Source organism: Hyperoodon ampullatus (genome assembly GCF_949752795.1).
Source record: "Hyperoodon ampullatus genome assembly, chromosome: 3".
NCBI classification, from domain to species: domain Eukaryota; kingdom Metazoa; phylum Chordata; class Mammalia; order Artiodactyla; family Ziphiidae; genus Hyperoodon; species Hyperoodon ampullatus.
This window is the reverse complement of record NC_136916.1, coordinates 165,251,462-165,269,416: the sequence shown is the minus strand read 5'-3', so window position 1 is coordinate 165,269,416 and position 17,955 is coordinate 165,251,462. Positions and strand designations below refer to the sequence as shown.

Sequence of the window (17,955 nt, the reverse complement as noted above, 5' to 3'; positions counted from 1 at the left end):
ATCTTCAAGGCAAGAAGAGGCAGCATGACAGTGGCCCTGTTGGTAGAGGACTTGATTTGGCACCTGAGTCTACTTCTTACTACCTATGTACCTGGGGCAAGTTTTCTGGTCGCTCTCAACTTCAGTTTCCTAATCTGGCTAATTGGGAGTACAGGGCCCTGGCTTATCCTCCCACAGCCCCCAGTGAGGAAGGCAGAAGAACATTCCTAGAGCTGGGGAGAGAGCAGCGTTCTGCAGAGCTAGGCAGCTCAGAAACAGTCAAACTTTTCTCTAGGCCAAAAGGTCAGAATCAGAAAAGTCTGAATGAAAAATTCTGGAGCAGAAATTCTGAGGTGCAGCCCAGCAACCTGTGTTTTCACAAGCCCTTGAAGTGGTTCCAATGCCCTAAAAATTGAGAGTCACTGATCCACTCCATTCTGTTGCTTTGCTCCATATTCAGCTGAGTCCAAAATAGCCGTATGGCTGACAAGGCCTTGGTGCTCTGGCTGGCTGTCAGACCTGAGCCTCGGAGGTGGGAGAGCCGAGTTCAGGACATTGGACCACCAGAGACCTCCCGGCCCCATGTAATATCATTTGGCAAGAGCTCTCCCAGAGATCTCCATCTCAAGCCAATGACCAGCAAGCTACAGTGCTGGACACCCCATTCCAAACAACTAGCAAACAGGAACACAGCCCCACCCATTAGCAGAGAGGCTGCCTAAAATCATAAGTTCACAGACGCCCCAAAACACACCACGGGACACAGCCCTGCCCACCAGAAAAACAAGATCCAGCCTCATCCACCAGAACACAGAACACCAGTCCACTTCACCAGAAAGCCTACACAAGCCACTGAACCATCCTCATCCACTGGGGGCAGACACCAAAAACAACAGGAACTACGAACCTGCAGCCTGCAAAAACGAGGCCCCAAACACAGTAAGTTAAGCAAAACGAGAAGACAGAGAAATATACAGCAGATGAAGGAGCAAGGTAAAAACTCACCAGACCGTACAGCTGAAGAGGAAATAGGCGGTGTACCTGAACAAGAAATCAGAGTAATGATAGTAAAGATGATCCAGAATCTTGGAAATAGAATGGAGGAAATACAAGAAACATTTAACAAGGACCTAAAAGAACTGAAGAGCAAACAAACAATGATGAACAACACAATAAAATTAAAAATTCTCCAGAAGAAATCAATAGCAGAATAATTGATGCAGAAGAACAGGCGAGTGCCCTAAAAGATAAAATAGTGGAAATAACTACTGCAGAGCAGAATAAAGAAAAAAGAATGAAAAGAAATGAGGACAGTCTCAGAGACCTCTGGGACAACATTAAATGCAACAACATTCGAATTATAGGGGGTCCCAGGAGAAGAGAAAAAGAAAGAGACTGAGAAAATATTTGAAGAGATTATAGTTGGAAACTTCCCTAATATGGGAAAGGAAATGGTCAATCAAGTCCAAGAGGTGCAGTGAGTCCCATACAGGATAAATCCAGAGAGAAACATGCCAAGAAACATATTAATCAAATTATCAAAAATTAAATACATGGGCTTCCCTGGTGGTGCAGTGGTTGAGAGTCTGCCGGCTGATGCAGGGGACACGGGTTCGTGCCCTGGTCCAGGAAGATCCCATATGCCGTGGAGCGACTAGGCCAATGAGCCATGGCCACTGAGCCTGCACATCTGGAGTCTGTGCTCCGCAATGGGAGAAGCCACAACAGTGAGAGGCCCGTGTACCGCAAAAAAAAAAAAAAAGAAAAGAAAAAAATTAAATACAAAGAAAAATTAAAAACAGCAAGGGAAAAGCAACAATTAACATACAAGGGAATCCCCATGAGGTTAACAACTGATCTTTCAGCAGAAACTCTGCAAGCCAGAAAGGAGTGGCAGGACATATTTAAAGTGATGAAAGGGAAAAACCTACAACCAAGATTACTCTACCCAGCAAGGATCTCATTCCGGTTCGACAGAGAAATTAAAACCTTTACAGACAAGCAAAAGCTAAGAGAATTCAGCACCACAAAACCAGCTCTACAACAAATGCTAAAGGAACTTCTCTAGGCAGGAAACACAAGAGAAGGAAAAGACTTACAATAACAAACCGAAAACAATTAAGAAAATGGTAATAGGAACATACATATCAATAATTACCTTACATGTAAATGGATTAAGTGCTCCAACTAAAAGACATAGACTGGCTGAATGGATACAAAAACAAGACCCATATGCTGTCTACAAGAGACCCACTTCAGATCTAGGGACACATACAGACTGAAATTGAGGGGATGGAAAAAGATATTCCATGCAAATGGAAATCAAAGAAAACTGTAGTAGCAATTCTCATATCAGACTAAATAGACTTTAAATAAAGACTATTACAAGAGGCAAAGAAGGACACTACATAATGATCAAGGGATCAATCCAAGAAGAAGATACAACAATTGTAAATATTTACATACCCAACATAGGAGCACCTCAATACATAAGGCAAATACTAACAGCCATAAAAGGAGAAATCGACAATAACACAGTAATAGTAGGGGACTTTTAACACCCCACTTTCACCAAAGGACAGATCATCCAAAATGAAAATAAATAAGGAAACACAAGCTTTAAATGATACATTAACCAAGATGGATTTAATTGATATTTATAGGACATTCCATCCAAAAACAGCAGATTACACTCTCCTCTCAAGTGATCATGGAACATTCTCCAGGATAGATCATATCTTGGGTCACAAGTCAAGCCTTGGTAAATTTAAGAAAATTGCAATCGTATCAAATATCTTTTCCGACCACAGTGCTATGAGACTCGATATCAATTACAGGAAAAAATCTTTAAAAAAACAAACACATGGAGACTAAACAATGCACTACTGAATAACCAAGAGATCACTGAAGAAATCAGAGGAAATCAAAAAATACCTAGAAACAAATGACAACGACAACCCAAAACCTATGGGATGCACCAAAAGCAGTTCTAAGAGGGAAGTTGTTAGCAATATAATCCTACCTCACGGAACAAGAAAAATCTCAAATAAACAACCTAACCTTACACCTAAAGCAATTAGAGAAAGAAGAACAAAAAAATCCAAAGTCAGCAGAAGGAAAGAAATCATAAAGATCAGATCAGAAATAAATGAAAAAGAAATGAAGGAAATGACAGCAAAGATCAATAAAACTAAAAGATGGTTCTTTGAAAAGATAAACAAAATTAGTAAACCATTAGCTAGACTCATCAAGAAAAAAAGGGAGAAGACTCAAATCAGCAGAATTAGAAATGAAAAAGAAGTAACCACTGACACTGCAGAAAGAGAAAGGATCATGAGAGATTACTACAAGCAACTATATGCCAATAAAATGGGCAACCTGGAGGAAATGGGCAAATTCTTAGAAAAGCACAATCTTCTGAGGCTGAATGAGGAAGAAATAGAAAATATAAACAGACCAATCACAAGCACTGAAATTGAAATGGTGATTAAAAATCTTCCAACAAACCAAAGCCCAGGACAAGATGGCTTCACAGGAGAATTCTATCAAACATTTAGAGAAGAGCTAACACCTATCTTTCTCAAACTCTTCCAAAATATACCAGAGGGAGGAACACTCCCAAACTCATTCTATGAGGCCACAATCACCCTGCTACCAAAACCACACAAAGATGGCACAAAAAAAGAAAACTATAGGCACGTATCACTGATGAACATAGATGCAAAGTCCTTAACAAAATACTAGCCAACAGAATCCAGCAGCACATTAAAAGGATCATGCACCATGATCAAGTGGGGTTTATCCCGGGAATGCAAGGATTCTTCAGTATAGTAAATCAATCAATGTGATACACCATATTCACAAATTGAAGGAGAAAAACATATCATCATCTCAGTAGGTGCAGAAAAAGCTTTCGACAAAATTCAACACCCATTTATGATAAAAACTCTCCAGAAAGTATGCATAGAGGGAACTTACCTGAACATAATTAAGGCCATATATGACAGACCCACAGCCAACATCATTCTCAGTGGTGAAAAACTGAAACCATTTCCACTAAGATCAGGAATAAGACAAGGTTGCCCACTCTCACCACTAATACTCAACATAGTTTTGGAAGTTTTAGCCACAGCAGTCAGAGAAGATAAAGAAATAAAAGGAATCCAAATCAGAAAAGAAGAAGTAAAACTGTGACTGTTTGCAGATGACATGGTACTGTACATAGAGAATCCTAAAGATGCTACCAGAAAACTACTAGAGCTAATCAATGAATTTGTTAAAGTAGCAGGATACAAAATTAATGCACAGAAATTTCTTGCATTCCTATACACTAATGATGAAAAATCTGGAAGAGAAATTAAGGAAACACTTCCATTTACCCTTGCAACAGAAAGAATAAAATACCTAGGAATAAACCTACCTAAGGAGACAAAAGACCTGTATGCCGAAAACTATAAGGTACTGATGAAAGAAATTAAAGGCAATACAAACAGATGGAGATATAGCATGTTCTTGTATTGGAAGAATCAATATTGTGAAAATGACTACTACCCAAATCAATCTACAGATTCAGTGCAATCCCTATCAAACTACCAATTGCATTTTTCACAGAATAAGAACAAAAATTTCACAGTTTCTATGGAAACACAGAAGACCCCGAATAGCCAAAGCAATCTTGAGGTAGAAAAACAGAGCAGGAGGAATCAGGCTCCCTGACTTCAGACTATACTACAAGTCCACAGTAATCAAGACAGTATGGTACTGGCACAAAAACAGAAATATAGATCAATGGAACAGGATAGAAAGCCAAGAGATAAAGCCACACACGTATGGTCATCTTACCTTTGATAAAGGAGGCAAGGATACACAATGGCAAATGACAGCCTCTTCAATAAGTGGTGCTGGGACAACTGGACAGCTACATGTAAAAGAATGAAATTAGAACACTCCCTAGCACCATACACAAAAATGAACTCAAAATGGATTAAAGACCTAAATGTAAGGCCAGGCACTATAAAACTCTTAGAGGAAAACATAGGCAGAACACTCTATGACATAAATCACAGCAAGATCCTTTTTGACCCACTTCCTGGAGAAATGGAAGTAAAAACAAACGTAAACAAATGGGACCTAATGAAACTTAAAAGCTTTTGAACAGCAAAGGTAACCATAAACAAGACGAAAACACCACCCTCGGAATGGGATAAAATATTTGCAAACAAAGCAACTTACAAACCATTAATCTCCAAAATATACAAGCAGCTCACGTAGCTCAATCTCAAAAAAACAAAAAGCCCAATTGAAAAATGGGCAGAAAACCTAAATAGACATTTCTCCAAAGAAGATATACAGATTGCCAACAAACACATGCAAGAATGCTCAACATCAGTGATCATTAGAGAAATGCAAATCAACACTACAATGAGGTATCACCTCACCCCGGTCAGAATGGCCATCATCAAAAAATCTACAAACAATAAATGCATGAGAGGGTGTGGAGGAAAGGGAACCCTCTTGCACTGTTGGTGGGAATGTAAATTGATACAGCCACTATGGAGAACAGTATGGAGGTTCCTCAAAAAACTAAAAATAGAACTACCATAGGACCCAGCAATCCCACTACTGGGCATATACCCTGAGAAAGCCATAATTCAAAAAGAGTCATGTACCACAATGTTCATTGCAGCTCTATTTACAATAGCAACCTAAGTGTCCATCGACAGATGAATGGATAAAGAAGATGTGGCACATATATACAATGGAATATTACTCAGCCATAAAAAGTAATGAAATTGAGTTATTTGTAGTGAGGTAGGTGGATCTAGAGTCTGTCATACAGAGTGAAGTAAGTCAGAAAGAGAAAAACAAATACCGTATGCTAACACATATATATGGAATCTAAAAAAAGAAAATGGTTCTGAAGAACCTAGGGGCAGGACAGGAATAAAGATGCAGACGTAGGAAATGGACTTGAGGACATGGGGAGAGAGAAGGGTAAGCCGGGATGAAGTGAGAGAGCGGCACTGACATATATACACTACCAAATGTAAAATAGGTAGTGAGAAGCAGCTGCATAGCACAGGGAGAACAGCTCAGTGCATTGTGACCACCTAGAAGGGTGAGATAGGGAGGGTGGGAGGGAGAAGCAAGAGGGGGGGGATATGGGGATATATGTATATGTGTAGCTGATTCACTTTGTTATACAGCAGAAACTAACACACCATTGTAAAGCAATTATGCTCCAATAAAAATGTTAAAATAAATAAATAAAAAATAAAAGATTCTATTAACCCTAGTCATTTTAAGCATTAAGAATAATTCTGTTTCGTAGATAAGAATTCCCGGCCACAAGCATACAGTTAAAAATCTAGGTTTATCTTGCCTCCTTAAAATGAAATTATTATTTTAACCAACAGTTTTTTCATAGAGTCTATCATTTTTTAAGCGTATATTAGTTAACTGTTCTTTTATTTTAATTAAATGTTACAGGATATGGAGCCTAGTTGATCATGCACTAATAGCAAGGTGTAATATGGAAGAACCAATTCGTTGTGCAGCTGTAAATGTAGATGGGATCCATCTTGCCCTTGGAATGAAGGATGGCTCATTCACTGTACTTAGAGTAAGGTATGTAATAGGGTAGAAGTAGAAAGAGAGAGTAAATTTCTCTTAAGTGAGATAGAGTGCATAGTACTTACTTTTACCCATTTCCTTTAACCCCCTCCCTTCTTATTAACATATATTTTCTCAAATATTAGTTTCATTAAGTATAAAAAATATGTTTATAAAAATGGCTTTGTCAGAAAATTAAGTTAACTCAAAACCCTTGGTTTGGGGTATTAAGAATGCTTAGTAGATTAATGACTAAAATTTTGAGTTAAATTTGGGTCTTGATTTCCATTTCTTGGTAGTATTGATTTTCAGTAATGATCTTCTGACATAGAAGAGGGAGAATGAGACCTTGAAACTGTTAAAAATGAGTGAATGGTTTTGTTGTTATTTGCAGATTTATGCTTTGAAAAAAATGCCTGCATCTCTCCCTTTGGGTAATTAGGAAAGTTTAAAGAATTTGTTAAAGCAGTTAACATCTTTTGTTGGATTATAGATATGTTGTGTTATTGCATTCAGTTGAATTCTATACAGCCATTTAAAAATTTGCTGTAGATCCACACGTGTTCACGATGACAAGTATCTATGAAATTTTTCACATCTAGTTTAATGAATCGTAGGACCATCCACCCAGTTGCCCAATCCAGAAACCATTGATTCATTTCTCTCCTTTGTCTCTCATGTCTAGTTAATCACTAAATTCTGGAGAACCTAATTCCTAAATAGCTCTCAAATTAATCTGCTTCCTTCCACTCTCACCACTGTACTCTTTTATAAACTTTTGCCATGTCTTACCTGGATTGGTGGAATAGCATCTCAGCTGGTCTCCTTACCTCCTATTTTGCTTCCTCAAGTCCTTTTTACACTCTACAGTTACAGTGATGCCTTTTAAAACACACTTGTTTGCATCCCTCCTCTTTCTAAAGTATGATAAAAGCATCGCACTGTCCTTAGGATCAAGTTCATAATTCTTAACATAGCATATCCTGCCCATCTCTCTAGCCTATTTCTTTCTACTGCAATCTCTTTCTTTTAGCATGTATAAAACATCTTTCATTTTTTCAGATACATCATGTTCTCTTGTACTTCTGAGCTGCTATAGATATGACTCTTCTTTCTGGGACAGGTTTCTATAATGAGATATGCTGAGATTTTTCTCTTAATCTAATTTTTTATTGTGATAAAACATACATAATATAAAATTTACCATTTTAAACATTTTTAAGTGTAAAACTCAGTGTCATTAAGTACATTTGGGTGGTTTTACAACCAAGAATTTAAGATGCATGTAAAACACCTGAGAATTTCTATCAGATAGTTGATATGCATTAAAAATAGTGATTGTTATTTTTTCATTTGTACATTTACTTGTCCTTTCAATTATTGTATGCAAGAAACTGGGTGAATAAGTTATCTCTAATAAGTCAGTATTTTAGCAACTCAAAAATATTCTTTTTTTGGGGTAAGGGAGGCATGCATCGCACAGCTTGCACCATCTCAGTTCCCTGACCAGGGATTGAACTCTGGGCCATGGCAGTGAAAGCCTGGAATCCTAACCAATAGGCCACCAGGGAACTCCCTCAAAAATATTCCTAATCCTTCTTAATTTACCTGGTCATTGTTTCTTCTTGGTTTGCTGTGTATATTCTCCGTATCATAGAGCAGAATATATAAGTATAGCAGTAGTAAAGTGCCCTCACAGGAGTGGTTATGTTATGATTAGAGGAACATAGCATAGATTAGAAACTAACACACTGGTTCTTAAGTTGGGGTACAAGGTGATGTGCCAGGGCAAAATCATATAACTTCTTAGAACGTCTCTTTTCCTTGTGATAAAAATGTTAATTTTATATTAAAAGAAACACTAATATCATGGAGTCAAATGAAAAATTGCAAATACTTTTCAAATTAGAAGATATATATGAATACATATAAAACTTTGACTCGTGGTGGGCTGCATGGTATTATCAACATCAAACTCTTCAGAGGCGCTAATTCATTCTCATAATTAGGGAGACTTCAGTGGAAGAGCTTGGTGAGCATGGTTAATAAATTATGCTGAAGATGGAGTAAGTTTTCCTGCAGTGTATGGGGTAGACTTTAGTTGTAAAAACATTAACGTTGCCATTTTAGATTCTACCAGTCGCTAGCCAGTTGTCTTTTCTGACAGTGTCACTGCTGAGTTATATCAACTTTAAAAGGATTAGGACAGTTTTTCCCCTAACCACACATTCATTTAATTTTTTTTCAACATATTTATATTTTGTCTGCCTCATTTCATGGGAGCAATAAGTTCTGAAAGTTGTTTCCTGGCTTTCAAAAAGTAACTCTTTGTATTTGTCCATTATTTTTTCACATCAAAGGTGTTTTTGTCTCTCTGCCCCCACCAAGAGCACTATTAAAACATGCTCAAATATGTCTTATCTTAAAATTCCTACCTCGAGCCTGAGGCCCTCTTTGGTTATATCACATCTCTACTCTCTTCTCTTTCACAGTAAAAATCTCAAAAAACTGCCTATTTTACTATCTCTCTTTCCTTCCAATTAACTTATCAACTTTCTACCCCCATTCCAATTTAGCTTTTGCCTTCATCTTTAAATTGGAAAACCCTCACTAATAGTGCCCTGTAACTAAAACCAGGAGATAGTTTTCAGTTCTCATCTAAATTGATTCTCAGCAGTAAATTTGACCCCTTGAACAACTTGCTCCTTCTCAAAACATTCTCTTCCCTGGCTTTAGATATTAATTCTCTTTGTCTTTGCAGCCTCTGGCTCCATTTTCTTTATATGCTAATTATCTTCTGCCTACCCAGTAAAATTGAAGTGCCTCAAAGCTCAGATTCTAGGCTTTCTGCTCTTTTTTACTCTGTATTTTCTCACTAGGTAATCTCATCCTGCCTCTAGCTTCAGTTACTACCCATAGCCTGATGATCCCGGATGCATAGTTCTAGCCCTGTTATCGCCTCTAAACTCCAGTCATGCATATCCAGTTGCTTATTTAACATCACTTGGGTATCTCAAAGACATCTGCAATTCGGCATGTCCAAAGCTGAACCCAGCATCCCCCCTCCCAAACTTATCTTCTGTCTCTGGGCCCTATTCTGTCCATTTTCTTGTATAAGCCAAAAACCTAGGCATTATCATTGATACCTCTCTCTCTCTCTAACCACCATTTTTTTAACATCTTTATTGGAGTATAATTGCTTTACAATGTTGTGTTAGTTTCTGCTGTATAACAAAGTGAATCATCTATATGTATACATATATCACCATATCCCCTCCTTCTTGAGCCTCCCTCCCACCCTCCCTATCCCACCCCTCTAGGTGGTCACAAAGCACTGAGCTGATCTCCCTGCGCTATGCATCTGCTTCCCACTAGCTATCTATTTTACAGTTGGTAGTGTATATATGTCAATGCTACTGACTCACTTCATCCCAGCTTCCCCTTCCTTGCTCCTCTGTGTCCTCAAGTCCATTCTCTACATCTGTGTCTTTATTCCTGTCCTGCCCCTAGGTTCATCAGAACATTTTTTTTTTACATTCCATATACATGTGTTAGCATATTTTTTCTCTTTCTGACTTACTTCACTCTGTATGACAGACTCTAGGTCCATCCACCTCACTACAAGTAACTCAATTTCGTTTCTTTTTATGGCTGAGTAATATTCCATTGTATATATGTGATGCATCTTCTTTATCCATTCATCTGTCTGTGGACACTTAGGTTGCTTCCGTGTCCTTGCTACTGTAAATAGTGCTCTAGTGAACACTGTGGTACATGACTCTTTTTGAATTATGGTTTTCTCAGGGTATATGCCCAGTAGTGGGATTGCTGGGTCATATGGTAGTTCTATCTTTAGTTTTTTGAGGAACCTCCATACTGTTCTCCAAGGTGGCTGTATCAGTTTACATTCCTACCAGCAGTGCAGGAGGGTTCCCTTTTCTCCACACCCTCTCCAGCATTTATTGTTTGTAGATTTTTTGGTGATGGCTATTCTGACCGATGTGAGGTGATACCTCATTGTAGTTTTGATTTGCATTTCTCTAATGATCAGTGATGTTGAGCATTCTTGCATGTGTTTGTTGGCAGTTTGTATATCTTCTTTGGAGAAATGTCTATTTAGGTCTTCCGCCCATTTTTGGATTAGGTTGTTTGTTTTTGGATATTGAGCTGCATGAGCTGCTTGTTTATTTTGAAGATTAATCCTTTGTCTGTTGCTTCGTTTGCAAATATTTTCTCCCATTCTGAGGGTTGTCTTTTTGTCTTGTTTATGGTTTCCTTAGCTGTGCAAAAGATTTTAAGTTTCGGGCTTCCCTGGTGGCGCAGTGGTTGAGAGTCCGCCTGCCGATGCAGGGGACACGGGTTCGTGCCCCGGTCTGGGAGGATCCCACGTGCCGCAGAGCGGCTGGGCCCGTGAGCCATGGTCACTGGGCCTGCGTGTCCGGAGCCTGTGCTCCGCAAGGGGAGAGGCCACAACAGTGAGAGGCCCACCTACAGCAAAAAAAAAAAAAAAAAAAAAAAAAAAAAAAAAAAAAAAAAAAAAAGATTTTAAGTTTCATTAGGTCCCATTTGTTTATTTTTGTTTTTATTTCCATTACTCTAGAAGGTAACCACCATTTATAATCCATCACTACATCCTGTTGATTTTACTTACCTGATGAATTGTCTAGGAGCATTTTAGTTAAGGTTTGTGAATAAGATTAGAATGATAATATCTTTAACATATACTAAATACTCTATAATAGTATGGATTGTATAATACTGTATATTTCAGATCATTTCACTTCTTTCTGAAGTCGGAGCAACCATCATCTGTAGTAGTCTTCTAATTGGTCTTAATCCTGCTGTTATACTCCTTCAATTTGTTTTTTACTCTCGAACCAGATTAGTGATCTGATTGATTCATCCCACCCTAGCTTATATTTACCAGTTAAGGCCAAAAATCTTTAGATGTATGAGGACTTTTATAATTTTCCCTTAGTCTTCCTTACCAGACTCTGCTCACATCAAAGCCCCCTTTGCTTGTTTCAGTACCACTACACTGGGCTTCTCAAGCTGAGCTTGAATGCTTTCTCTTGCCATCAGCAATTTCACATAGTTTTAGCTCTGCTGCAATGTAGGCTTTTTCCTCCCAGTTCCTGTCTTCTGCTGAGCTAAGTCTCATTAATTCCTCAGAATGAAGTTTAAACTCCACTTCTTTTGGTCTGTTTCCTCTAACTCCTTCACCTAGGAACGGTTCTTCTGTTATATGCTCTATCAATATATATGCTCTATTAATATTGTGTACTTTTACTTTTGTGATGTGTTACAGACTGCTAATGTATGAGTATTCCCAGGCTTTGGCCTCCCTCTGCTTCTTAAAGAAATCACAGAAGTTGCATACCAGTTTCCCAGAAGACTTAATTCAGAATTTTTAGAAATCAATACATTTTCATCTAATAATAGTCTTCTTACCTCTAAATTTGTCAAAGAAACATCTTTGTCAGAGAAGATAGTTATAATTCCTAGTGTTGATGTAATAACGTAATACATACTATAAAACTAGTCAATCAGAATCTCTTTCCATCACTGTTGGTTTCTTCTCTGTGTGCGTGTGTTGGTTGGTGGACAGGGCCACAGTGGTAGAAAGCAAGAGACAACCTCAGATATCTACACTTATTTCTCTCGTTAACTGGGAGCAGTTAAGTCCCTAGAACAAAAAAGCTGTAAAAAAAAATACCAAAATAATTTTGAAGAATTTTCCAGGAGCATTTTAACTAATGTTCATGATTGATACTGGAATGATTATATTTTAATAAAGAAGGCATAAAAAGGAAAAGCTATCAAATAGTGTCTTCGATGTTTTCTTAAAAATCTTGCTCCATATAGATATAGATGAATGGCTGGATGTACTAATGGATGGCTGAGTGGATGTATGGATGAATGTGTATGAAGAAAGGGAGGTAAGATGCATGGATTTAATTAAAACTGAAAAGAAGAAGTCACTGGGAAAGGTAGAAGTAGCTACATTATTCTGTGCTTAGGAAGAGGGCCTTGAAAGTTGCAGGGTCTAAGGCAAAAGTGACGTTGAGCAGGAAAGCTCTTTTAAAAAGTGCTTTTTTTCCCTTCATTTATTTTGTTTTGTTTTGTTCTGATTCCCTTTTGTAGTTAAGGGTATGATTTTCATCTCCTTCTTTATATGATTAACACCAGGGTAAAGCCCAAGTTCCTTGGCAACGTATCAGATCTGTTACACATTGCCCTCAATTTATCTCTTTAACCCCATCAAGTCACTGCTTTTCCCACTTATCTTGTATCCACGTTGTATTATCTACTGTTCTTCAAATGTGCCATGTACTTGCATTGCTCATGCTGTGTCTTCTTTCTGGAAAACCTTCAATCTTTTATACATAGCCAGCCCCTCAGGTTTTATGCTCAAATAGGTATCACTCTTCCTTGGTCCCTTCCTGCCTTTAGTCTTTTAGTTATTGATTGATTGATTGCCACGCTGGGTCTTCGTAGCTGTGCGTGGGCTTTCACTAGTTGCGGCAAGCCAGGCTACTCTTCATTGTGGTGTGCGGGCTTCTCATTGTGGTGGCTAGTTGCAGCACGTGGGCTCAGTAGTTGTGGCACGTGTGCCCTAGAGCACACAGGCTTCAGTGGTTGTGACGCATGGGCTCGGTAGTTGTGATGCACGGACTCTAAAGCACGTGGGTTTCAGTAGTTGGGGCGCATGGGCTCAGTAATTGTGGCTCGCAGGCTCTAGATCGTGGTCTCAGTAGTTGTGGTGCGTGGGCTTAGTCGTTCCTTGGCATGTGAGATCTTCCCAGACCAGGGATCGAACCCGTGTCTCCTGCATTGGCAGGCAGATTCTTAACCACTGCACCACCAGGGAAGTCCCCTGCCTTTAGTCTTAATCATTTTTCAGTATTTCTTATAGAACTTCACACATAACCTTTTGAGCACTCACTACATTTTCTCAATTATAAAGTATAATTACTTTATCTCTGTCTCTCACAGAAGATGAGTTCATCTTTGTATCCCATGTGCCTAAAACAGTTAAATACTTAATGTTACTGAAAGAAATATGAGTTTGATTGCTTTAAATTGTCCATTTAGAAACTGTAAAAATTGGGAAATAACCATTTAAGCTTTTATTCTTGAATTATCTGTTGATAACCTTTCAGATGGGTAATGCAAAATTTATTTGGAAAATGCCCCTGGCACTAGTTAGAAATAGAATTCCCACTTCCTCCTGCCCCTTCTCCCTTGCTGCCTCTCTCTTCTCCGCCTCTCCACCAACTCCACATGTTTGGAAACTCAGTGGTGTTTAACTAAGTGTTTACCCATTTTTATGGCTATTACCAGTACCTGTTATTATTCTGGAAAGTCAGTTACAAGGCATCATTAAAAAATATATATATTTAACTTTGCTGGCTGACATGGTCGCTAATTGGGAAGAATTTGTATTCTATTAAAAAAGGTCAAAGAGGTTGAAATAAAACTAACTAGTGGTGGGCTTCCCTGGTGGCACAGTGGTTGAGAGTCCACCTGCCGATGCAGGGGACGCGGGTTCGTGCCCCGGTCCGGGAAGATCCCACATGCCACAGAGGGGCTGGGCCTGTGAGCCATGGCCGCTGAGCCTGCGTGTCCGGAGCCTGTGCTCTGCAACGGGAGAGGCCACAATGGTGAGAGGCCCACGTACCGCAAAAAAAAAAAAAAAAAAAAGTAACTAGTGGTATCTATATAAAGATATACATTCAAATGTATTACTGAAATAATACAAATCAATTTCTCCTTTCTTTATTTCCTGGATGCAATTTTGTACATTTGCTTCATTACAAAAATTTAATTTGAAAATCATGGCTTTTATAATTAAGCATTTTTCATAAACTCAGTACTTATAAGGAACTTCATCATAAAAATCCATGACTGGGCTTCCCTGGTGGCGCAGTGGTTGAGAGTCCGCCTGCCGGTGCAGGGGACGCGGGTTCGTGCCCCGATCCCGGGGGATCCCACGTGCCGTGGAGCGGCTGGGCCTGCGAGCCATGGCCGCGGAGCCTGTGTGTCCGGAGCCTGTGCTCCGCAACGGGAGAGGCCACGGCGGTGAGAAGCCCGCGTACAGCAAAAAAAAAAAAAAAAAAAAAAAAAAAAAAAATCCATGACTTTATTTCCTTTATTGTATGACTCCAGAAATTTAGTATGAATCTCTGAACTACTTAAAATTAAGTAATTTAGGAACTGAAATTTAACATTTTTCTCTACTTCCAGCATATATTGTCCTATATATTTCTGTTCAGCAAAACTATTCCTGAGTTAATACTGCTTGTCTCATTTACATTTGTTTTATGGTTTATAAATACTTGATACAGCCTCACAGTCATTATAGACACATTTGAAAACTGAACTAATTCTGTAGTGACGTCTTTGTGTATTTTTTTTTCTTTTTTTCTCTCTCATTTTTTTTCTCTTTACAGAGATATGACGGAAGTTGTACATATTAAAGATCGGAAGGAGGCAATTCATGAGTTAAAATATTCACCAGATGGAACTTACCTTGCTGTTGGATGCAATGACAGCTCAGTTGATATTTATGGAGTTGCTCAGCGTTATAAAAAATTTGGGGAATGTGTTGGATCACTTAGCTTCATCACTCACTTGGACTGGTCCTCAGACAGTAGATATTTACAAACAAATGATGGGAATGGTAAAAGACTTTTTTATAGGATGCCAGGTAAAAATTTCCTATAAATTATTTATAATTTGTAGATTTTTAGTTCCTTTAAAATATCTTAGAATTTCATTAGAGGCAGAGTGTAAGTTACATTTGATTACAGGAAATCAAAGAAGATACAAGCTAATATTTCAGGCATTGTGATCTTTTCTCTATGGCTGCCTTATCATTTGAAATCCTTTTGGTTCTTAATTAAAACTGAATTGCTTGGAGGATCTAAGACCTATTTTATGTTGAAGTCCATGCCATATGAGTGGTATATGGTAAAGTCCTAGTGTATATTAGAAAGTCAAAATGCCATTTTTAATGGGTACAACTAATTAACTAAATACAACTGATACAAATGTCTGACTATAAATTGTTTGGGTTTTTGTTGTTATCTCAGACTTTGCAAATATTAATAATATAGCTAACAAACTAATTTTGAAAAACAGAATTTTTATCAAAGATTTAAAAAGAGAAGAATAAAAACAGAACCATCAAAATATTATCTCTCAGCCCTTTATTTAGTATGATGCTTAGTGAATTAGTCATTATATTAAAATAAGCTATTTAACAAGAGTAGCTGCATATTTAAATTAATGCATCTCTCCAAAAGTTTTCATTAACAATCTGTATGTAATGAAGATTGACTGAATCCTGAAGTTCTATTACCTAACATAAATGTATTACTTGTCACTCATCCTTCCTTTATGATCCTTTCAGTTATCTTTCTCAACCGTGTATCTTCTTAGGTTTCTTTTCAATACCTGATTTGCCACTTTCGTATAGCTTTTACTTTTCCTTCTAACTTACCCCATTGTGACTGATCTGTAGCATGAGTTTAATAGGGTTCAGTTTTACTGTCCACATGGGTGAACCTGCTAAGCTACATCATCATCAAATCTATATGTCTCTGAATCAACATAATTTTGGTAGTGGCTTTTTAACAACTCCTTGCACTTAATTTTCTCCTTTCCTTACTATATTCACCTACCTATTCATGTATTCTCCTTTAACAGGATGGAGAAGATATTAAAATTTTGGAGTTTACCATGTTATCAGTACAGGTTATGCTTGAGTAAAAATCAAAGGAAATAACTTCTTAAATTAATACTATGATTTATTTTTAGGAGGAAAAGAAGTGACAAATAAAGAAGAAATAAAAGGTGTTCATTGGGCTTCATGGACATGTGTTTCAGGCCTTGAAGTAAATGGAATTTGGCCCAAGTATTCAGATATCAATGATATAAACTCAGTAGATGGAAACTATATTGGCCAAGTTTTAGTTACAGCTGATGACTATGGAATTGTAAAATTATTTCGATATCCTTGTTTAAGAAAAGGTATTTTTTCTTTCAAAGTATTATTAATTAACCTCTGTCTTATAAAAGACTTAAGTTCTGGGCTTCCCTGGTGGTGCAGTGGTTGAGAGTCGGCCTGCCGATGCAGGGGACATGGGTTCGTGCCCTGGTCTGGGAAGATCCCACTATGCTGCGGAGCGGCTGGGCCCGTGAGCCATGACCCCTGAGCCTGCGCATCCAGAGCCTGTGCTCCGCAACGGGAGAGGCCACAACAGTGAGAGGCCCGCATACCGCAAAAAAAAAAAAAAAAAAAAAAAAAGACTTAAGTTCTTACAGAAAATTAGTCTTAAATAAGAGGGTTTATACTTTTTAAAATATGTGTGCTGTTGTTTTGGTGAAGGAATTCATGAAAATGAACAGAATTAGTTACAGTATTTTGATAATTCAGAAATTATTGTCATGTTACATTTGGATATGAAGTTTTTGTTAGAAAATTATTTTTGAATTCATATATTATGAATGGACTAATACTTTACATCTTTCTTTTTAAAGGATCATTTTTCTCCCCACTTCCAGAATTGCTTCATATAGTTGGGATATACAATGATAGTTATACTTTTCTTATGGCTTATTATCTTTAATCATTTAACTTGTTGAACATATATCTTTTAGGAGACATTTTTCTTATGTCATTTTCTCAAGAATTCTGATGAAGTAGTCAGCTGTGCAAGTACAGGTCACAGTTTGGAATCTATTGGTTTGTTTGTTGGTTTTTATCTGAGAGTGTGTTTTTGCTTAAAATCCTTAACATGTATTGTTTTGACATTTATTTTTCATAACTGAGGGTGGGAGAAAAATAAGGGGTCTTATCACTGGTTATTTTCTATATATAATATGTATTACCTCTTTTTCTTGGATCTCTTTTAAAGTGATGATATTAATCATTTTGTTAATAGACCTGAGAATAATTAAATGAAATGCTCTATTAATCATTTATTTGTTCCATGCCTTGTTCCAGAAAGTATTTGAGTCAGCTTATAACAAGTCCATAAGTACTAAAATAATTATATGAGTAAATAATTCATACCAGGGGAAGTATAAATAGAAATACTATATTAAAATCAGATAAAGAAAATGTTTGACATTTTCTTCTTCAGTAGTCAAACATCAAAATTGAATCTGAGCTTCCTGGAAACCAAAAATAAAATAAAGCAGGGCACAAAATAATTTTCACTTTAGCTATTTAAAAAAATAAAGCATACTTACTACTCAGAGAAAGCCAAGTTTCTTCTGAGATTTAATTTTCAAAGAAGTCTCTCATAATATAGGGCCTTAAATTAGGTGCACTGAGTGTATTCATAGAGTATCGAC

The 17,955-nt window shown here is 37.6% G+C and overlaps 1 protein-coding gene across 2 annotated transcripts in view; it reads left to right on the top strand.

The window, feature by feature from the left end:
• EML5 (EMAP like 5) overlaps nt 1-17,955 on the top strand; it is a gene marked incomplete at both ends in the record, with an annotated part of 162,265 nt that overhangs the window by 60,276 nt on the left and 84,034 nt on the right. For both annotated transcript variants that reach the window (XM_079700244.1, XM_079700243.1), the window contains 3 exons: nt 6,469-6,606; nt 15,045-15,301; nt 16,414-16,626. In XM_079700244.1, coding sequence (XP_079556370.1) covers nt 6,469-6,606; nt 15,045-15,301; nt 16,414-16,626 — 608 coding nt within the window. The remainder of the gene's footprint in view (nt 1-6,468; nt 6,607-15,044; nt 15,302-16,413; nt 16,627-17,955) is intronic.